The sequence below is a fragment of the Columba livia genome, chromosome 10 (genome assembly GCF_036013475.1).
Source record: "Columba livia isolate bColLiv1 breed racing homer chromosome 10, bColLiv1.pat.W.v2, whole genome shotgun sequence".
NCBI classification, from domain to species: domain Eukaryota; kingdom Metazoa; phylum Chordata; class Aves; order Columbiformes; family Columbidae; genus Columba; species Columba livia.
In genome coordinates this window covers 2,939,300-2,961,554 of record NC_088611.1, presented here as the reverse complement: position 1 = coordinate 2,961,554, position 22,255 = coordinate 2,939,300, and the positions used below count along the sequence as shown (strand labels likewise).

The 22,255-nt window shown below is 51.2% G+C and overlaps 1 protein-coding gene across 3 annotated transcripts in view; it reads left to right on the top strand.

Moving 5' to 3' along the window:
- PHF2 (PHD finger protein 2) overlaps positions 1 to 14,704 on the top strand; it is an 85,530-nt gene extending 70,826 nt beyond the window's left edge. For 2 of the 3 annotated variants that reach the window (XM_065074928.1, XM_065074930.1), the window contains 5 exons: positions 5,493 to 5,770; positions 7,982 to 8,077; positions 9,008 to 9,117; positions 10,302 to 10,563; positions 13,758 to 14,704. In XM_065074928.1, coding sequence (XP_064931000.1) covers positions 5,493 to 5,770; positions 7,982 to 8,077; positions 9,008 to 9,117; positions 10,302 to 10,563; positions 13,758 to 13,846 — 835 coding nt within the window. In that variant the 3' untranslated portion in view covers positions 13,847 to 14,704. The remainder of the gene's footprint in view (positions 1 to 5,492; positions 5,771 to 7,981; positions 8,078 to 9,007; positions 9,118 to 10,301; positions 10,564 to 13,757) is intronic. The other variant, XM_065074929.1, reaches the window with a different exon arrangement.
- Positions 14,705 to 22,255: the final 7,551 nt, after the last annotated feature.

Below are 22,255 nucleotides of genomic sequence, written 5' to 3'. Positions count from 1 at the left end.
CATGGAGCGGGACTCAGCCCTGTCATTTCTCCTCCCTTCAGCCTGGGCTCTGTACCCAGTATATTAGTAGACTTTGTGGTTTCTGAAATCAAAGTTGCAAACGCAGTCACATAACTAAACTCTGCACGAATTACTACCCTGTGTGTGGCAGTTCAGGGGGAATGTGTCGTATCAGTTTTGGCTCTTGTATAAACAATTAGGCTTTGGCAGTGCGTGTTGCAGATTGATTGAAAAAAAGCTCCTGATAAACGAAATTACTGTGTTTCATTTCATAATTATGCTAGGCTTTTTAAATGGCCATAACGTGCTTTTTTTTCTAAAAAATTGAAGAAACGTGATATGCAAACATACTGTGTTGCAACGTAATGCCAATGTGGTCGTGTCCGACTCTCAAGAACAATTTCCATCTTTCTCTACTTGTAAGGCAGATAAAGGGTAGACATATGTATGCATTTATATGCAGACATATATATATATATATATAGTAGATACTCCACATAGCAGGAGTGCAAGTAGGTCTCCGTGGAATCTCCTTTGCTCACACAGCGGTTGATGAGACCAGCTCTGAAGTGGGACGTGTGGAGTCCTGTCAGACAAAGCTGCTGCACCCCAGAAGGAACTTAGGAATCAGATCAGGGCTTTTTGTGATAATGACCTTATCTGAATTGTGGGGACCTTTATTCTGTAAAATACCAGACTGTCATTCACAGCTGACCCAAAAGAAAGCCCTGATGGCATTGTCTAGGTTGCTCTAGAGAGCTGCATCTCCCGTGCTTGTGGCAATGGTGGTGAAATGGGAAGGGATGATGAGACAGAGGTCCTGCAGAAAGGCTGCCATAAATGTGGGAACGGTCTGAAAGAATCGAAATGGAATAAGGAAAAAACCTTGGAGGGGACTGGTGGTCACGCGATCTTGAGCTGAGCAAAATTATTTGTTGTTTCCAGGTCTGATACAAAAATAGAAGGAAATACTGTTTTCATACTTCAAATTGAGTTCCATAGTTTTATACAACCGTGACTTCTCAAAAATATTGATAAGTCATTAGTATGTCAGCTCCACTTCTTCTTTGTGGTTAATTTGCTTTTGGCCACAGGTAGAGCAAGGGGAAATGCAGAAATGACAGGGAAATACTGTCACCGAGAGAGGATGGTGATGTGTTGCCTTCCCCTTACATGCCCAACTGTATTTCAGTGGTTCTCATTTGAAGTATTCCAGAGTAACCGCAGTTGGAAGGGACCTTGGGAAGTCACCTGGAGCAGCCACCTGCTCACAGCACAGACAGATGTAAAGTGTGACCTGCTTGTTCAGGGCATGACCCTGGTGAGGTTTAAATGTATTCAGGGATGGAGACTCTGCAGCCTGATTCTGTGATTCTATCTGCTCTATGGCTATCTGCCATTATATATTTTTCCCTCTAATGTTAAAATGAGGTTGGGTGATAGTTATTCAGAGGCGAGGTGAGATACTAGTGAGTTTACTGTCCCTCGTGTCCCCTCACCCTTCGGTGCCTCCAGCTGTCTGTGTAGGCAGCATGGAGAATGGGGAGAAAGCCACCCCTCAATGAGTAATATTTTGCTGAAATTAGTAAACTGAATTTCTGATAAGGTTATAGGTGAATGGCTCAGTAATTGCTTATGGAAGGAAGGAGATGATCTGCATGGAGATGCTGGACCCTCAGATGATGGCAATAGTAGAACTGGTTGTGAAAATTGAGGCACTGGCTCCCTGCATCATGTCATCTCCTAACTTCAGGGCGCTGGGATCGTTCCTGTGCCCAGATGGCACAGAGGCCAGAGGAGGTAAAACCTCTGTCTGTCTGTTCAGAATTGTGTGTGTGCTTGTCATGATCACAGCTCTCTGCCTGTTGCCGCCTGCTCTGGAACGTGCTCTCAGGGAAAGGATGCTCGTGTCAAGTCTAGGAAGGTAACACGGGCAATGTGAAGGCTCCAAAATGTAGCTGAAGGGATGGTGAAGGTATTACTTGTTGTTTGGGGACACTGAGGTCCCAAGGCTTAAACCCAACAGAACAAGTGGTTCCAGAGAGCACTGCATGGAGAGCACAAAGCCATCTGAGCCATACAGACCAGTGTCTTCTTCCTCGGGTTCTCACTGAGATCATAGAATTATAGACTCATAGAATGTCCTGCCTTGGAAGGGACCCACAAGGGTAATAAGAGAAATAAGGATCCAACTCCTGTCCCTGCATATGACAACCCCAGAATTCACATGAGTTGCCCTTCCCTGCTCCTCGTCACACTGTCCCAGCCAATGCCGCAGGCTGCTCAGACCTGGGGGACATTTTACTTGTGATGAGTTTTAACAGCAGTTTTTCCCTTCTGTTATGGTGCTTCTCTCTATTAATAACATGAAGACGTGCAGCCGGTTTCAGGAGCAGCAGCAGAGCGGCAGGTGCTGGTGCTGACGATGCTTGTGGCTCGCTAGCAGGGTTGGGAGCTCTGGCTGTGGATACAGGCCTGGCCTGTTGGTCTCTGCTCAGTGTGAGCTGGGACTGGTGACCTTGGACTCGTCCCCCACAACCCAGCCCCATGGGTCACTCAGGTGGCACCAGGCCATGCCCTGTTGGCCATTGAGCGGTGGTTTTGCCTGTGCACCAAGCTGTAGCTGCACCTGGCTTTATTGCACGGTGCTGGTGTTGCAGGGGAAGCTGGTGGTGGTTCCAGTGAGGATCTTGTTCAGTTCCTGTGCTCTAGAGAGCTGAAAATCACCAGATGCTTGCTAGGTGGCAAAACGTTATTGCAGCAAACTCACCTCTCCATCATGTGTCCTTGTCTTTATGAGAGTAAATGCAAACAATAAAATCCCAAAAAGGGCAGCTGTGCAAGATGCTGAGGACAGGCTTTTTAGAAAGGTGTGTTACAACAGGACAAGGGGTGATGGTTTTAAACTAAAGGAGGGAGTTTCAGGCCGGACATGAGGAAGTAATTGTTGGCCCTGAGGGTGGTGAGAGCCTGGCCCAGGTTGGCCAGAGAGGTGGTGGATGAACCATCCCTGGAGACATCCCAGGCCAGGCTGGACGGGGCTCTGAGCAACCTGAGCTGGTGAAGATGTCCCTGTCATGGCAGGGGGGGCACTGGGGGAGCTGGGAATGTCCCTTCAACCCAAACTATTCTGTGATTCTGTGCTGAAGTGGACCCCACTGCAAAAGGCACAAACGTCTACCCGGCAGTTTGTTAAAGTGTCCTTGTGTGTTCATCCACACCATCATTTTTAGCTTGAGGGAAGGAGAGCACGGCTGTCGGCTTTGCAGTGCAACGGCAGGACCTGTGCCATCGCCAGATGCCACCTTGCGGGGTGTTGGAAGGGCCTGTGCCAGCTGCTGGGGGGGGACAGCAGCTCTCTGGCTGCTTTGCTCCTGCTCCCGCCCTCATTTTAAATGGTTTTTAAGTCATAGCTGTAGCTCACAGGTAGTTTACTTACGTAAGTTGTTTTCTTTTTAAATCATTGCTGAAGCTACAGAATGGGGATATGGACTTCCAGAGCCTAGAAATTGCTTCCTGATTCTTCTTTAATTGTATTTGGCTTAGAAAGCTGAAATACTTCTAGTGGAAGTACACGCGAGCACATGCCCTAATGAGAAACACTTTGCCCCGAGTGCAGCTCTGTCTCTTGGAGGCATTTCAGCCACACATTCAGGTTGTGGTTTGACTCTTAGAGCCACTGGTTTTGATCAGATTCCACAATTTATTTGTTAAAGCATGTGTTGCTTAAGGCAGTTCCTCTATGATTTGCCCATTTAGTGGTCAGTGCTTGATGGTCTGTTTGCAGTGTTTTGAGAGTCCCGTGCCTGCAAAAATGGTTTGGGGAAAAAAATTGAGAGAAAATATGTTAATTTCTTATAGATGCTACAAAATATGCCTTTGACAGGGAGAAAGCTAAGGCATCTGGCGTGGTAATGAAGGAGTTAAAATGTCTTTTTCCTAAATAAGTTTTTCGATGTTCTTCTCTCCATTGAGTTGCTAGCTGCTAACACCAGTCTTAACTCATTTTCAGGATTATTTATAAATGCAATTAGTGCCCAAAAACTCCCGTTACGTTTTAGATGTTAATCTGTCCGGAGTCCTGTAATGGTTTAAAGTGGATTAAATTAAGACCAAATAAGAAAAAGCAGTGCGGTACTGTTAATTTACCTGGGAAATACTGTGTGTTAGTGGTTTCTATTGCATCACTGTGAAAAAAGTCATTACCACAGCAAGTTTTTTTTGCCTTTCACTATTTGCCCAAACTCCAAAGTCCTGGAAATATTTGACGATGTGTTCTGCATTAATATCTGGCATTCTCTGATGAAGTTATCATTCTTCTGTGTTGTGGGAAGCATGTTTCCCACCTTGCTAAGTGTACATGCCAGTCAGAATTTACGCATCGTTTCACCTCAGCCTACCTTGTAGGAATGTATTTCTGCAGTAGCTGTGCTGTGCCTGTTGACAACTAGCAATAAAATGTCACAAAACAGGTTCAATGAGAGCAAGGTTTCTTCCCACCCTGGAGTCTAGCCCTCCAGTCCATATCTCTCTGGCATCTCCCATAATCAATCCATCCCACATGCACAGCAGGGAACCCTCCCAATGTGCTGCAGAAACCTCTGGAATTCCTTGTGCCCTACAAGTTGCACTTCCAGCAGATCACTGAACCCCAGGCTGGCTGGGTTGCAGGACCTCTGTAGATCGCCAGTGCAACCCCTGCTCACGCAGGGTCACTGAGCAGATCACACAGGTGGGTCCAGGCGGTTTGAATGTCTCAGAGAAGGAGACTCCACACCCGCTCTGGGCAGCCTGGGCCAGGCTCTGGCACCTCAAATGGAAGAAATTTCTCCTCCTGTTCAGATGGAACCTCCTGTGTTTCAGTCTGTGCCCGTTGCTCCTCGCCCTGGCGTTTGGCACCACTGAACAGAGTCTGGTCCATCCTCCGACACCCATCCTGGAGATATTTATCAACACTGATGAGATCCCCTCTCAACTTCACTTGCCAGGCTGAACAGACTCAACTCTCTCAGTCTTTTGTCACAAGAAAGATGCTCCAATCCCCTCATCATCTCCGTAGCCCTCCACTGGACTCCCTCCAGTAGTTCCTCATCCTTCCTAAACTGGAGATGCTGGGGTGGTGGTGGTCCCCAGTGGGAATTGTGGCCTGTGATCACGAGCTTCCTTCCAGTTGTTCCAATTCTTCCTCCACGTGCTTGGCAGTGTGTAGCAGAAGCCCACCATGACATCCCCCTCCAACGCTGACCCAGAAGTCCTCAGAGTCAGTAAGAGAAACACCATGTTACTGGGAATACTGTGATGGGCTTTGGAGACCTAACATGCTGTCTGTCATATTGCTCTTAGCACTGGTGGCATGCCCAGCTGATCGAAGGACAGCCGTCACGAAATCTCTTCTAGCAACACCGTGAAGTGAAAGGAGTCAACTGCTTGAGCGGGGCTTGTGTTTTTCTGGAGTTGCTAACAACTCTCGTGTTTTCAATGTTTCCCTGCAGTCAGCCACCCGCCTCCCCCAGCACACAAGAAGCGATCCAGGGCATGCTGTCCATGGCAAACCTCCAGTCCTCAGAGTCCTGCCTCCAGACGTCGTGGGGTACCAACCAGGCGAAGAATAACTCCATCTCCACACAGAACTCTAAAAAAACAGGTGGTGGCAGCAACAAAAATGCCGGCAAGCGGTTACTAAAGAAAAGCACAAAGAACAGCATTGACATTGAAGATTACGATGAAGATCAGGACCACTTAGATGCCTGTTTTAAAGATTCAGATTATGGTAAGTACAAATGAAGATGTGATTGTGTGCCTGGGTGTACATTTACATATTTGTGGATGTTTGCAAATACCTGCTCTGTTTCTCATTATATGCTTGCTCACTCGCTGTCACATTGAACTTGACTGGGTATTTTGGTAAGGAGGAGTGCAAATAACAAAAGGTCTGCACAGCAAAATGAAGCACTGACTACAGAGCTGGTGGTGATACAGTCATCCAGGTAGATGGTATTTGAGGCATGTCATAATCAGAACATCTTAAGAAGCATGGAAGCCCAGTGAAACTGCAGCAGTCAGCCAATAAACAGGAAACTGTCCCAAAAATGTGTGTCAGGTACTGGTACTTACGACAGAAATGTCCTTGTCTGCATTATAGCAATAAAATATCTAGCTGAGTGAGAAGTTGAATTTGTATTTGGATCCAGAGTTATTTTGACTGAGGGCAGAGAATGCAAGCATCTGAAGCAGAAATGGGCACGGAGCTAGTTTGCAACAGTTGTATCAGCTCTGCCACCAGCAGAAGCATTTTTAAATATGAGAAGTGAGGAAATAAAGAAAATTAGTCATGTGAAGGCTGATGGGGCCTGGAAAGCCTGAAGCCCCAAAGAGAGCAAGAGGTTGGTCGAGGTTTATGCTGCATAACAGAAGAGTCTATGTGTGTGTTTAAATCTCCCTGACAAGCATGGCCTTCAGAGATCATTGGTTATGACTGGAAAAGTGGAGTGAGTGTTTTCGCATGATTGACAGAGATGCCAAAATGAAGACGCTGTGACGTGCTGCAGAAGGCTGCCCAGCCCTTCAGAGTGTGCTACATGCATTTGCTCATTCTATGTCTGTGCTGCCAGAAAATGAAGAGTCTTTGTTGTGAGCAGGCTCAGTGTCCAGAGGCTCTGTTTGTGCCACATCTGATCAACAGAGTTCTAGTGTCAATGACCAAATGCCACAGTAATCATAGAATCATTTTGGTTGGAAGAGACCCTCAAGATCGTTGAGTCCAACCGTGACCTAACTTGGGCAGTACCCCATGTCCCTGAGAACCTCATCTCCATGTCTGTCCAACTCCTCCAGGGCTGGTAACTCCAGCACTGCCCTGGGCAGCCTGTTCCAATGCCCCACAGCCCTTTGGGGAAGAAATTGGTCCCCAGATCCAACCTCAACCTCCCCTGGCGCAACTTGAGGCCGTTTCCTCTGCTCCTGGCGCTTGTTCCTGGGGAGCAGAGCCCGACCCCCCTGGCTCCAAGCTCCTTTCAGGCAGTTCAGAGATCAGAAGGTCTCCCCTCAGCTCCTGTTCTCCAGCTGAACCCCCAGGTCCCTCAGCCGCTCCCATCACACTTGTGCTCCAGCCCCTCACCAGCTCCGTTCCCTTCTCTCCACTCGCTCCAGCACCTCAAGGGCTTTCTTGGTGTGAGGGACCCAAAACTGCCTCCAGGATTCGCGGTTTGGCCTCCCCAGTGCCAGCACAGGGACGGTCACTGCCCTGGGCCTGCTGGCCACACCAGTGCTGATACAAGCCAGGATGCGGGTGGACTTTTTGGCCATTTGGGCACACACTGGCTCAACATCACCAGTAATGTCACAAATGCCAACTGGCAAGATAATCAAACACATGTGAAAAAACATAGAGAAACTTCATAGTAAATGCTGGGTCAAAATTTAGGCAGTTAAGTGTCTGCGATAAACACCAACTTGTGAAGGATCTTTTGGTAGAATGGTTCTTGTTCATCTTTTGGATACTCTGAGTAAAGGAAAGCAGTTTTCCAGGTCTGTATGAACAGCACTGTGTTATTTCTCTCTGCCTGCATGTTCAGGAGCCATAGGGGCCAAGAAGGTGCTGTGCTGCATGAAGTCCTTAGTGATGGGTCTTTAGTACCGGTCTAGCTTGGAGTAAGGAAACCCATTTGTGTCTGTTCTGGCTGTGCTGCTGCTCCACAGCCAGAAGGAAAACTGATTTTTCCTGGCTGAGAAGTTTCACTGTGTATCCTAAAAGTAGTTCAGGATCACAGTTTAATGACAGCGGCTCCCAAGTGTAGTGTGTGGAGGAGAGCCAGGAGAAAGTCCCCTGAATGCTGCAGCTGTGTCACCCCTCAGTGGTACCACCGAAGGACCTTGCTATTCCAGCTGTGATGCCACCACACCTGTACAGAGCATGCGGGCCTCTGTGCAGGGTAAGAGCTCTTTCCTACACTGAAACTATTGCCTTTCTTTCCTCCTGTAGTTTACCCTTCCCTCGAATCAGATGAAGATAACCCGGTATTCAAATCCCGATCAAAGAAAAGGAAAAGCTCAGATGATGCCCCTTACAGTCCAACAGGTAAGTCCATATGGTCTGTGCTGCCCAGACTCGGGCCAAGTCATGCAGCTTCCTAAAAACACAGCCATTTTTCAAGGGGTGTGGAAACTGTAAGACCACAAATAGCAATTTCTTTATCATGTGAAGGATTAATTAATCCTTTCCAGCACTGGGAGGTGAAATCATGCGCTGGGGCTCACCCTGAGCAGTGTCAACCATCCTCCGTCAATCGGTTGACAAGAAAAAGTCACTCCTGGGTGGGTTGTTGGCTTATTTTTCTTCACACTCTTGGTGACAGAACAATTGGTGGCCACCCTACCAGTGATTTAACAGTGAAACCCCAGACAGCAGAGTAGCCATGGCTTTTATTTTAGGTGTTGACTATGTAAAGAGTAATGGAGAGGGTGTGGGAATAGTCTCCTCCAGGTTCAGCCAAAGCCGGTGGGCTGCAAGGGTGGTTTTGTTGCAGCTCACCAGAGGCAGTGACAGGCCAGGAGGTCCTTAGACCACTTGGATGTGGCCCACTGACAGGGGAGTCTCTGCAGCTTGCTGTGTGTGTGACAAGCAGCCCGTGTCCCCTAAGCTGGTGGCACAGCATGTCCACCCCCAGCTGATGGGGCAGTTAACACCATCTGTTGGAAAGGATGCTGGAGTCACTCCTATCTGTAGTGTCAGCAGAAACCTCCTGTGCCTTTGGCTTCAGGAACTGCTGCTGCCAGGGAAGCTGCTCAGCTGTGACACATCTTTATCAGCAGCCTCTCCCCAGGCCACTGTCACTGGAGGCTGTTGGCACCTTTTGCTGTCACATGCATCCCGGGGAAGGCAGGGCAGAGGCTGCAGCATCCCTGGCCCTCCCTGCTGCAGAGGGCAGAGCCTCACTGCCCTGTGTGCCGTTGTGCTGTTCACACGGGCACATTCTGCACCTCTCACCCGCATCTGATTTCCTTGTAGCACGAGTGGGCCCCTCGGTGCCTCGACAAGACAGACCGGTGCGAGAGGGCACGAGAGTCGCCTCCATTGAAACTGGACTCGCCGCTGCTGCCGCCAAGTTGTCACAGCAGGTGAGGTTGCTTGGGAAGCCGTAGCTGTCAGGAAATGAAAGCCCTGTCCCCCCGCAGCAGAGTTGTGCCCAAACAGCAGTGCAGTGCCAGTCCTCCTCAGTGTTTGGTCGTGCCAGTGACACGAGGCTCAGCAGTCTCAGGGGAAATAAATGGGAGGAAAGTCCTATGGTGTCCGCAGCATATCTGACAGCGCCACAGTGCAGAGATGTATGGGAAGCATAGAGAAGTATGAGTGAATGAGCAGAGCTGCCAGGCTGCCCCAAAGCAGAATGCATGAACTGCAGATTGATGAGTCTTTGAGAGTCTGACTGCTGTGATTGCCTGGTCAGTGGAAATCGCCTGCTGGGAAGCATAAGGATTTGCTTCCACAGATTTGGTGAACTGTGGGTAACTATGGGTCAGTTTAGCAAAGATATTGAGGCACTTGGGGTGTTGATCAGTGTCTGGTCTCCGAAGAGGTCAGATAGATGCTAAGTGCTAACATACATAGGCCCCACAAATGTGACACCGTGAGGCATGAAGGTGACACAGTCTGCTGGAGCAAGGTTGGTGCAACACCTTGGCCAGTCACTGGAGATGCAGGTTTTTGTGGCATTGGGTGTCTGTGATCTGTGCAGTTGAGTAGAGGAACTCTAAGGTTGGTAGCAGGGTTCATCAAGAAGCAGACTGAAGGTAGGCAAGGGAAACAGGATGTTGCCAGATCACTGCCCTCATGGGACGTGAGTGTAAGTGCAGTTACAGGTCGAGAGATTATGTTTGTGCCCTAGCAGGAAGCAGAGTCTGTGAATCAGTGGGATGTTTAATATCCTCCATGCTGTTGTGAAAGCATATGAAGATATCTGAAGATAGGAGGTGCCAGTTTTTGTGGAACATCGAAAACTTTGTTCGTGCCAAACCACGCTGGTCTCCCAGGGCAGGGTCCTGGCTGGCTCCCGCTCGCCACGGTGTACGCAGACTTACCAAACCAGGAGGTTCTGCACAAAGTGCAAACATAGCTGCAAGAAATGCGAACGTGTGCGTGCAGCAGAGAGAGCTGTGAGCGAGGTGGTGTCGGAACAGACCGTGAGCAGTGTGTACATGGCAAGCTTCGTGGGTTTTCCTTGTATCAGGACCCTAAGCAACGCCGCTGGCCCTAGCCGTAGCTAAAGGGGATTAATCTGAGCTTCATGTTTGTCATTTTAAAGGAGGAACAAAAAGGCAAGAAGAAAAAAAATACCAAAAAGAAGCTGTCAACCAGCAACGCGAACAAAGCGGGTCAGGAAGGCAGCTCGCCAGAGCCGAAGCTGGAGTCACATGCCAGCAGCCTCACAGATCACGAGTACACCGCAGGGGCCAGCACCTTTGGGGTCGCCCAGCCTAACAGGGGATCGCAGCCGATGGCACCCGGTGTTTTCCTTACACAGAGGAGACCCTCATCATCCTCGCAGAACAATGCCTCCGCCAAAGGTACCAGGAAACGCCTGGGGTTATGGTGTAGGAATGGGGAAGGGCGAATTGGTCGTGTAATCTGTGCCTTTTGCAGGGCTCTCACGTGTTGTGTGTGTCGTGAGTATGTAGAAGTGTGTTGGCAGGTCAGTTCTGGTCAGAGAGTTCTGTAACCTCATCTAGGTGTTCCTGCTCTGGCAGGGGATTGGACTAGATGATCTGTTGAGGTCCCTTCCAACCCCTACCATTCTGTGATTCAGAGATGGGGCCCATGGTCTTGGCTGTCTTGGCGCCGTGGGCCCAAATATGTGTTTGTTACTGTGCTGTTTGTTGCGGGGTGTGAGGCATCCCATGCCAGGATGCGCTCCTGAGCACGCCCTGGGGCTCTGAGGAACACCTGCAGTGGTCACGTCACAGTCCAGCCTGTCTGGTGAAGCCTTGTCCAGGGGAAGGTGTATCTGTGGCGGCTGTTCTGCCCAGGGCTAGGTCAGACTCTGCTGTGGAGGGTGGTGTTTGTGCAGAAGTGCGTGCTGATGTGTACCTGAGGACTCCCCATCCAGCGAGCATAGGGCAGTGCAAATCTGCAAACCTCACTTGGGAGTTGGCACAAGAGAGTGGAGGAACATCAGACCTTGGGAAGTAACACAGCTACACAGCCACAAGCCAAGAGAGAGGAAGAGGCCGCTTGTCTGCTGTAGGGAAAGCGTTACAAAGCTGAGGCTGCTCTGGAGTCTGGGCTAGGACCTATTCTCTGCTAGAACTTTGCTCAGAAAGCGTGACAGAGGCAGGTGTGTGGGACAGGCACCGTGTAGTGTGAAGAGTAAGAGAGGCCCTGATGTAAAAAGTGAGGCAACATGGCAGATGTTCCCTGCATTCCCCTGCATTTAAGTGGAGCAAATTAGAGGTGATGCACAGTGTCCTGCCAAATAGTAAAACACCAGAGTAGCTTGAATGGGCCATAGAGGACTGTGGTAGGCACTAGGTCCTGCCAGGAGCTGCCAACACCTGTGGCTGTCTACAGAACCGGAGCGGAATGAAGGTATTTGCCTGGAATTGTGTGTTTGTGGTGGAATGGTGGCATTAGTGAAAGAGGTCCAAGGCAGTGGAAGATATGAAGGGGAGACAAGTGCTGAACGGAGCCAAACCCTAGTCTGGCCGGTGAGCTGGGCAGCCCGGTCAGGGCATCGTGAAGGGAGCCTGACCCGGCACGTGGGTCACACCTTGCCTGTGGTGTAGCTCAGGCCTCGAAGGAGGGATGGAACCATGTGCTGGGAAAGTGAGCGGCTGACCTGCTGGGAGCAGAGCACTTTCAGGGCCTCCTGTGGAGGGTCTTGGGACAGCTGGGGGCACCAAGGGCACTTCAGGGCATCTCTCTGCATGGAGCACAGGAGAGTCCCGAGCATGAGGTCTACCAGTTTGTACTTCACTGCGAATTAAGGGACTGTGGAAGGAGATGGTGGGATGAAGCAGAATTAGGGAGCTCTAGGACCTCCTCAGGGAAGGTCACTCAGTCCTAAAGAGTGAGGCAAAAGGATGAGAAACGAGGAAACTTCCCGTGGAAAGAGTCACCCACACTGTCATGGTCTTTAAGGCTGGGGCACTTAATACAGATGGGAAAGGTGGTGAGGAGCTGAGTCTTTGCAGGTATCGCACAAGAATGCACCAGTGGTGGCACGATGGGAAGAACAGAGGCTGTGTGGATTTGTTTTGTGCCCGGGTGAACCGGGGAGTTCCTGGCTATAAGGAGGGAGCCGGCAAGTGCTGAGGCAGGGAGGGCACAGGGAGCACAGACCATGCCAAACTGCACAGCTCATGAGCCCACACCTGGGCTTGTGATGGCTGTGTCCTCTCATCAGTGTGGGGACAGGGAAGGTTGTCCACTTTGGGCATGTTGTGGTGCCTCGGTGCTAGCCTGATCTGTGGAAAGTGCGTGTGTGGGGACGTGTGTGTGTGTGTCTTTTCAGTGTCCTTCTGGTGAGGCTGGATGTGGGTGGTCTCTCTAGAGCTGGGGGAAGAGAGTGAAAGGAGAAACATGGAGTTGTGATGGTACATGGGTTGGTCTCAGCGTGGTGGGCAAGGGCCCAGGCGTCCTCAGGTCAGTGGATGGCCCAGGACACGTGGTGGCATGTGAGCTCAGCATCCCCATGGCACAGGCTGCCCGTAGGGGATAGCAGAGACATGCCCGGAGAGCCCTGGTGTGTGGTGAGGGCAGGAGCTGTGACAGCCTGCCGGGCATGGGGAACTGTGGGGTTTGTTGACGGCAAGTTGAACATGAGCCACCAGTGTCCCTGCAGCCAAGAGGGACCCGTGTCCCGGTGCATCCAGCACAGCACGGCCAGCCGGGCAGGGAGGGGATTGTCCCGCTCTGCTCTGCACTGGGGCGGCCTCACCTGGAGCATTCGCTGTGTGCAGGGCTGGGGACACGGGAGAAAAGGAGATAAAGCTGCTGCAGAGTGTCCAGAGGAGGCCATGAAGTTGGTGAAGGTTTGGAGGGGAAGCCGTGTGAGGAGCGGCTGCAGTCCCTGGGTTTGTTCAGCTGGAGCAGAGCAGACTGAGGGCAGAGCTCATGGGCTGCAGGTTCCTCAGCAGGAGCAGGAGGGGCAGGCTGAGCTCTTCTCTTCTCTGTGACAGTGACAGAGCCCAGGGAACGGCAGGAACATGTGCCAGGGGAGGGGCAGCTGGACATGAGGAAAAGGTTCTTCACCAGAGGTGCTGGACACTGAACAGGCTCCCCAAGGAGGTGTCACGGCCCCAACCTGACAGTGTTCAAGAAGAGACTGGACAATGTCCTCAGACACACGGGGTGACCTGTGGGGTGTCCTGTGCAGGGACAGGAGTTGGACTCGATGACTCTTAGGGGTCCCTTCCAGCTCAGGACATTCTGTGATTCTGTGTGTCCGTGTGTGTCTGTGTGTGTGGGGAGGCAGGCTGGCTGGCAGGGCTGGTGAGGGCACAGGGGGCAGGGCTGGCACTGCAGAGGCAGGAGGAGCCCCCGCAGGAAACAGGGGTGGGCTGAGCCTCCACCATGAGCTGGGTGTGCTGCAAGGAACGTGTCCTGGCGCGGGTAAGGGGTGGGTTTTGGCAGAGGCCGTGCTCCCCCCACGCTGGGCAGAGCGGGAGGGCTTCTGGAGGGTGGAGGCAGCCAACACGGGGCCGGTTCTGGGGCGGCGCGTGGCGGGAGCAGGCCCTCACCCCACTCCCCGCTCTCCTTCCAGGGAAGCGCACGAAGAAGGGGATGGCCACGGCCAAGCAGCGGCTCGGCAAGATCCTGAAGATCCACCGGAACGGGAAGCTGCTGCTCTAGCGGCAGAGCCGCTAACGGGCTCCGGGCCACCACCACAATAATCCCATTAACTTTCAGCGGTCGGAGTGTACAGAATCCTGCTATAAATATTTTTTAATATAGATGTCCTTTCTCAGAGTGCTGAGAGTGACTAGCCGCAAAAAGTTACTACTAATCCTGGTCACGGAGGAGCGCGCTGGTCACCCTGGCCCCCGGCTGCAGCCTCAGGGGCTGGGGCTGGGCCGGGGCCGTGGGGCGTTGGGTGCATTTCTCAGGCAGCCCCCGCCGCCCCGTGTAGCTGCGTTTCCCTTTTCCTAGAATGTAGCTTGTACATAGCTTTTGGAATAACCACCGCCGGGTTTTTATAAGGGGAAAGTCTCTCCGGGGCGCCGCTCGCCGGTACCAGCTCTTTGCGTAACTTCTTGTACGAGGGAGGGAGACAAGTTATTTTACTAGCACCTTGTGGAGTGTTTCCGTGTTTTGTGACGATGTAATTTATTAATGTTTGTAGCTTTTTATATTTGTACATTTCTTATGGGCTTTGTTTATATACACACATTACCGGGGTGCGGCGCCCGCGGGGAACCAGAACCACCCGCGGCCATGGGCGAGGGCCACAGGGCCGCCCGGCCGGGGCGTCGCACCGGCTTTTTTTATTATGATTATTAGTATTATTATTTTTTCGCAACATGTACATTTCTAACAAAGTTTATTGTGGCTATCTATCTATGACGGTGTTTTATTTACCGATTCATATCAAATGCTCTTGTATCGAGTTCACAAAATCTAAGTAAACCTAGAGCAAAGTTTAAAAAAAGGTAAAAAAGACAAAAAAAGAAAAAAGAAAGCAAAGTAAACTATTTCAGGTTTTGTACACAACTGCCTGGGCCTGGCCTTTTTGTGGGGTTGGTGAGGGGCAGCAGGTGGGTTTGGGGGGAGCAGCCGCGTGCCCCTGGGGTCCCTTGGGGTGGGTGGGAGGAGCAGGCAGTGGCAGTGGGCAGGGGGGGCAGGCAGGGCGGGCAGCCCAGCGTGGTGCTCTGCCCTGTTCTGCCTGCTCCTCAGCAGGGACAGCCAGCTGGGAGGCTCCTCTGCCCCTTTACAAGCACAGCCAGCACCCCATCTGCTACCCAAACCCCTTACCGAGACCTCTGCTTGCTGTAGCACCATGAGGAGCCCTGGGTAATTTGGCACAGCCTTGAGTGTCCTGGTAAGACAGCCTGTGGTCCACCCAGATGTGTCTTCCCATGGCACTGCTCTTGCCATCCACGTCCCTTGGAGAAGCACACAGACTCCTTTCCCTCTGCTTCCCTCCTCCATTTGGGAGGTACCAGGTGCTACAGGCTGTCCCCTTCTCTTCACTCACCAAAACATCAGCCATCTTACCATTGACTTTGAGCCATTTCTCCAGATTGACCCTCTTGTCCCTGGGGCCGTTCTCAAAATGCTCTTTGGTTGTCACAAGAGCCTGACCATGGTACCCATAGACACGTGCAATTGCTGGTGCCCTTGGCCACATCACGCTGGCAGTGACACGAGCCAACTCCAACATGCACAGGGTCACCCCTCACCCCTTCTGACAGCCCTGTCAGGCTCAAGGGGAGCGTTGCAGAATCCTCTACCTGAGGGTAAGCATGACGTGGCCTCAAACCCCAATCATGTCGTACTCGTCTGCTAGATGGCAATGATACGATGGCATAATATGGATCTTTTCACTGGCCACGTCTCTTCAGACAGGTTGCCTTTGGATGAAGCTTCGTTGTAAGTAATTCCTGAAGAAAGACAGGTGGCCAGGCGAGCTGCTGAGGGATTGCTTCCTTTCTGAGAGGCTTTGCCTCTGAACTACCTATACTGTGTGTCTGTCCTGGGTCTCTGATGCACATCAGGCAAATGCAAAGGCCGTGTCTGCTCAGGAGAGATGGGTGCCAGGTATTATGTGCAGTACAAGGCATTGCAAAACTCATCTCAGTTGAATGTTGTCACCTTCCAACGCGGGCAGCCAGTGGTGACGCGTGGTCAGTGGATGAAGGCAGCGTTTCCCAGGGGAAGGCTCTGAGAACCCATTTGGATTGAGGGATCTGAAGGAAAGCTGAGAAGTTCCTTCCAGCCAAGGGTAAGCTTTTGGTCGAGGACAGCATGACAAGAATCTACAGGGGCCCGGGGAATGCTCCTGTGGGCACCAGGGCACCAGGTAGAGGTATCAGAAGGGGCAGTGGTTTGATCCTCTCCACCTTCCAGCAGAGAACTTACTTAAATGGTGGCCATTAGCTCCTTCCAATGTCACAGGCCAAAGGGTCGTCCTTGGATAGACAGATCTTCCCAGGAAGCAAGCTTCCAGTCCTGTCTAGTTCCCACCTTTACTCAGGAATTGCCTACAAGAGTGGGGAAACCACTGCCAAGAGGGATGTGTCCTGTCCACATCCCCACATTCCCCCTTTCCACTCCTGCCTGTGTTTTCCCACCAAACATCTCGCATTGACTCGCTCACCTTGCCCATCTAGACCCAAAAAAAGATGTTTAATTGCCCTGTTGGAAAGGTGTTTTGGCTCCTGGCAACCTCCAACAAGTGCTGGAGCAGGCAGGTGCCCACAGGAACACGGTGTGGAGCAGGAGTACGATGTTTGCTGGCTGCAGACCTCACCTGGCCTTGGACACTGGCGGAACAGCAGCAGCGTGACCAGCGTCTCTCAGACCGTGTGGGGTGTGCACTGCTGAGCAGGTGAGCAGTTTCTTTGGTAGACACTGCTTTCCCATTTTTGCTGTGCAGCCGTGTTCCTGACACGTTTATGTGTTCAGAATAAGGCTTGAAGCTCCATTAGGGATGGTCAGTGATGTGTTATGTATAGAGACTTTTATGTACAAAGCCCAAAAGAATATGCAAGTGACCTGAAACGTCTGGCACGGGCCAGGTTATGTGGCTGTGTTCTCTTGAAGCCACACTTTGAAGCAGCCTGGGTGTGATGTTCCTTCAGGGCTATGGCAGAGCATTGATAGAGAAGCTGCCGGGGGTTTGGCTCTTCTCACATTCCTGTCCAGCATCCCATGGTGCTGAGACTGTGAGACGGAAAAACCCCACCAAGCATGTGTCATCTGCAAACACGTGCTGACCTTGTTGCTCTGCTCGAATGACAGACAGGACAGCTGTGCTAACACATCGCTCGCTTTGGTAGGCCATGTCAGCACGTCGTCCTGCAGACACGCATCGCTCAGATGTCCCATCTGGCTTCCAACTGACCGGAGATCCCTGCATGTAGGACAGATTTTGGGGTTGGTTTTGCAATACGTCCTCACAGCCGTTCTGGCCTGGAGGTGGGGTGGCTGGTGGTCATAGCAGACGTTCGCCAGCTGGGGGAGTTCACAGTTCAGAAACCATCACAGCTTAGAAAATAGGAGCTGATGTAATTAAATGCCCAGCACCTCCTAAGCCTTGGTGAGATGTATGGCCTCTGTTCCCAGGTTTATTACAGTGCAGCTGAGGATGCCCTGGGACTCATCCCAGTGCACAGCTGCCAGCAGCCTGAGGAGGCCACTGCAAGTCCTCCGGTCCGTGCAGAAAACATGACAGGGCACAGCCGCTGCAGTGCAAAGGGGCCAGAGCCCTGGCAAAAGGGTACAGAGCTGCAGCTCTCATCCAGTGACAGGAGGTGACAGTTGCCGCTCCAGCTCCCCTTTGTGGTAGTCCAGCACTGGCATGGGATGGTACAGCATGGAACCCAACTGTTCCCATCCCCAGGCTCAGCCAGGAGAGTCCAGGCTTTTGCAAAATCCCATTTGGACACTATATAAAGCTTTCCAAAGTATTTCTTACCCTTCCTTACCCATAGCCAGTAGTGAGGTTTGAGGCCAGTGCTACAAACATCCTTCAGATGCTGCTTCTTGAGTATTTCCATGACGACATTTCAGAAGAACTGCCTTGTTGGCCTCTTGGGTTGCTAGGGGCTTCTTGCCATTCTCCTCATGGTTTGTCTTGGCTTTGTCAGGTGTCTCCCCAGGAAGAACATTTAAGGGCTTGTTGCAAATCATTCCTCAGTCTGTGATTCTGCCCAGTCACTTCAAATCTCTTGCCTGTTTCCTGAATTGTTATTGCTTCCTTTGCCTGCACTGATTTTGCCCTTCCGCAGGCCTCCAAAACAGCCCGTGTCTTTCAGCCATAAGCTTGTGCACCAATTGACAATGTGTGTAGCTCAATCCTGGTACTCACTACACATGGCTGGTAGAAGTGTAATAGTGTCTTTGTCACTACAGATGGGCTGCTGACCCTGGGCAGTTAACTCCATTTCCATGCAACTCCTCCAACCCTTCTTGGACAAGCTCCAGAGGGCTCTGCATTCGACAAGTTATCCTACACAAACGCAATGTGAAAAAACTGGAGCAGGGGGCCAGCCCAGCTGACCCCCTGGCTGGCTCGGTGCTTCCCATCAGCACAGCCGCCTCGTGCTGACAGCAGAGACCAGGGGCGCCTGACACCGCTCGGTCTCGCTCCAGCTCCTGGGCAGGGCTCTCCAGCAGGCGTGAATGGAAGCTGTTTGGGTGCCAACAAGATAGAAAAGCCACTTTTTTTTTCTTTTCTTTACAATGTCTCACATTGAAAATACAGCGTGTACAATTGCAGTTGGAGTGTGATACCTCTGGCAGCCCCTGGACTGTCCCAGCTCCTCTGCCTTCCTGCTGTGCTTGGCAAATGCTGCCCCAAACCTCTGCTCCAAGGTCAGCTGTGCAGAGATCCTGCTGCCTCAGCATAGAACTACAGAATGGTTTGCGTTTTGAACCTTCCCAGCTCCCCAGTGCCCGACCTGCCATGAGCAGGGACACCTTCACCAGCTCAGGTTGCTCAGAGCCCCGTCCAGCCTGGCCTGGGATGTCTCCAGGGATGGTTCATCCACCACCTCTCTGGCCAACCTGGGCCAGGCTCTCACCACCCTCAGGGCAACAATTCCTTCCTCATGCCCAGCCTGAATTTCCCTTTTTTTTTAGTTTAAAACAATCAACCCTTGTCCTATCACAACAGGCCCTGCTCAAAAGTCTGTCCTCATCTTTCTTGTCGGCCCCTTTTAAGTACAGAAAGGCCACAATAAGTTCTCCCCAGAGCTTCTCTTCTCCAGCTGAACACCCCAACTCTCAGCCTGTCCTCCCAGCAGAGCTGTTCCAGCCTCGGATCATTCCTGTGGCTCCTCTGGCCCCTCTCCAGCAGGTCCATGTCTTGCCTCCCACCTGCCCGGCTCCACACACAGCAAGGGAACGCCTGATGTGCCCCATGGGCATAAGAAGAGACCACAGAATGTTCCACATTTACTGCTGTCAAGTTGACTGAGGACATCAAACACCCTCAGGTGGTATCACTAGGCTTAATGGGTGCTGTGTTGGGCAATTTGCAGACATAGGTGAAATACTTCTTAATTCCTCTTTTTGCCTATGTGGAGCTACCTGCAGGAGGGACAAGAACTGCACCTTACATTTTACTTTTACAGTGACCGGCAGCTGGAAATTCATGAATCTACTGCTCAACGTACAAAGGATGCCGTTGCCAGAGAGGTATTTTCTGTCCATGTGTGCAGAAAGGCTGTTGGCTGCTCCTGGTAAACGATTACTAACATTTGGGCTTCTACTGTTTCTGTCTTTAAACTGACAAGAATCACTCAGAAACGGACATTTGGCACAGCTTCACGTTAGTCTTGCAGACCCAACGTTCATCTTTCATCTCCGCTCGGGGCAGCCTCTGCGCTGCAGAGAGCGTGTTTGTTACTTAAAGCAGTGGCTCGGTGCCATCCTGCACCGCCGTTCTTTCCATTAACATCTGACATGGATTTGGAGCACCCACCCCGCAGAATTCACAGCATTTGTGTAAACAGTTTTGAAGTTGTTCTCTGTATACGAGAGAAAGTCTGCTTCTCTTCTTCTCTTAAAAGTGTAATAATTATAATTAATTAGATTTCCTTCTGTTTCCAGTCTGCTGGGAAGATGCACTTTGAGGCCCGCTCTTAGGGCACTCTTCTGTCAAACCGTACATACTTCTTTCCCCCAGCTAACTGTATTTACTAAACATTCAGCTCCATGGGGCACTTCTCGGAGAAGACACAAGGGGCCCGAGCTGCCAGCCAGGGCTGGGCTCGCTCCTGGCTCCCCCTTCACACGCTGTAGGCATTCGCAGACCACGAGTCTTCCTCTCACCTTCAACTCCAGCAAATTAATAATTACCAGTCACCTAAGTGACAAGGAGATGCATCTTAAAAGGCTTCGTGTTTATGCTACTCTGTCATTTGCTGCTTAAAAAGCTTTTTTTGGCAGCCCAAGGAGAACATGATGCACCCTTTCTTCCGGAGGTCACCAGGGCATCTTTGGCTCAGCTCCTCACCCCAGTCCTGTGCTCATCACTCATTTCTCACCGTTCAGTGGGACAGACCAGCAGCCACCATGGGCCAGCCCCCAGCTGTGACCGCAGCTCTTCTGCAGACGTTGCTTCGTGGTCACACAAAACCTGCCGTCACTTCACCAAGACTCGCACTTGGGCTGCGCAGCTCTGTGAGGACCACACAAGCGTGCAGGGCCCCTTCATGGTGATGGTACAAAGTCTCTGTCTTGGTTTCTTTGACATAACAGGAGGACTTTTAGCACAAGGCCATTGTGTAGTCCCTCCCACACATCTTAATTCTCTGTCCGTTTTGCAGTACGGCGAGCATCTGTCTCAGAGAGGATTTATTTTCCTCACATTTGTGGTGTGGAACAATTGGCATTTTCTCAGGAACCTCTTCCTCCACACAGAATGTGCAGGCTGCGCAGCACGTGAAGGTGGGACACTCCGTGCCGGTGAGCTGCACCAGAGCAGGAGACTGGGCAAATAATGCGAGCACAGGTCCTCACATAGAGTCCAGACTTTGGTGAATGGACAGTAATAATTTGTTTTCCCCTGGAACACCACAGCATTTTTTTAACCTAGGTGTGCCAGTGGCCGTAATACGCAGGGATAATGTCATCCAGTGATGCATGAGCAGAATGCTGGAGCGGTCCTTAACACAACAGTGAAAGAGATGCTATAGGAATGTCATGGGTACTATTAGATGTATTAAGTGCCTCTCTCTGTGCACAACCAGGGAGGGCTTTCTTCAAGTTGATAAACTCACAGGTAAACCATTCAACACATAGTGGCATCACTTTTCTTACTGCACCTCCAGTTCACCAGCCTGAGATCAGTAATGACTTTTCTCTCTCGAGCAAGCTCTATCCTGAGGAATTACAGCTGGATTAAGAGACGGTTGCCTGACAACAACCCCTGGCTAAGAGAATGAGAAAACGCTGGATAGAGCAGCTCTGCCTTGAGACAGTGCTGTAGCCATCAGACGGCTCCAAACAACCTCAGCTTGCAGGGACACCGTCTCTCACCCATTTCCCAGGAGTAACCTCCCTCCGTGGTCAGTGCAGGTCCATCCCCTTGGCCAGGATCAGGCTCCGGTGCCCAGCGTGGGGCAGGGGGTGGAGGGCGCTGCAGCCCTGCCTGGCTACCACACTGTTCCCAGGCTGGCCAGTGTCTTGCTGCGGTAGTTCAGAGGGATCACTTCTGCCTGTTTTACCAGTATTGGCCTTTCTGTCTCCCAGTCCCCTGGACAGAGAACCCTAAAGCTGAGGCCCATGATGAGTGACACAGCTTCATCCTTTAGCTACCTAGGTAGTTAAGATCATGCTGGTAATGACTGGTCTGATTCTGTTACTGCAGTGCCCGATGTGCCAGATCTGTACAGTCCTGCCTCATGCAGGTCTTGGCCATGAAGGCTGGATGGCCACCAGCCTGCTTTATCTATCTCCTTGCACTTGCTGGCAGCAGAAACTCTCCTGCACTGGCCAATTTTTTCACTTTCTTAGCTGAACTCAGCAGTTCCAGCCACATAGCCACTTTATTTTATTGCTGTCATAAAATACATTTGGTGGGTTGGTTTGGAAAACAAACACCTCTGCAGAATATGGAATATCAGATGCACCAGTTCAGAAGAGGTAGGAAGGGAAGAAGGGGTGAACGTTTCCTAGCAGCATTTATGTATAAATTTATTGGAGTAGACCATAAAGTAGGACATAGAACAAGTTATACAATGAAAACGTCCACTAATGCCCTATGGTCTGCATGTCCCCTGCCCAAGGTTAGAGATGGTAACAGCTCCTTTCAACATATTTTCTTAATTCAAGCTCACCAGCCTTGTTACTTTGCCTCAAAATGTACAAACCTTTAACTTCTCTCAAGGGATAACTTGAAACTCGCTCTGAGAATGAAATATTAATTAGAGTAAGGAATCCGACCCTGCGCCCATCACTGTGTGGCCTGGAGGAAGCCGGAGGAAGCCAGACACGCTCCAGACCCAAAGTGCTCCCTTTGTCTGGGCCTTTTGTTCCCCGCATTCCACCAGTTCTGCCCTGTCACAGCTGATAACAGCTCCCCAGCCCACTGAA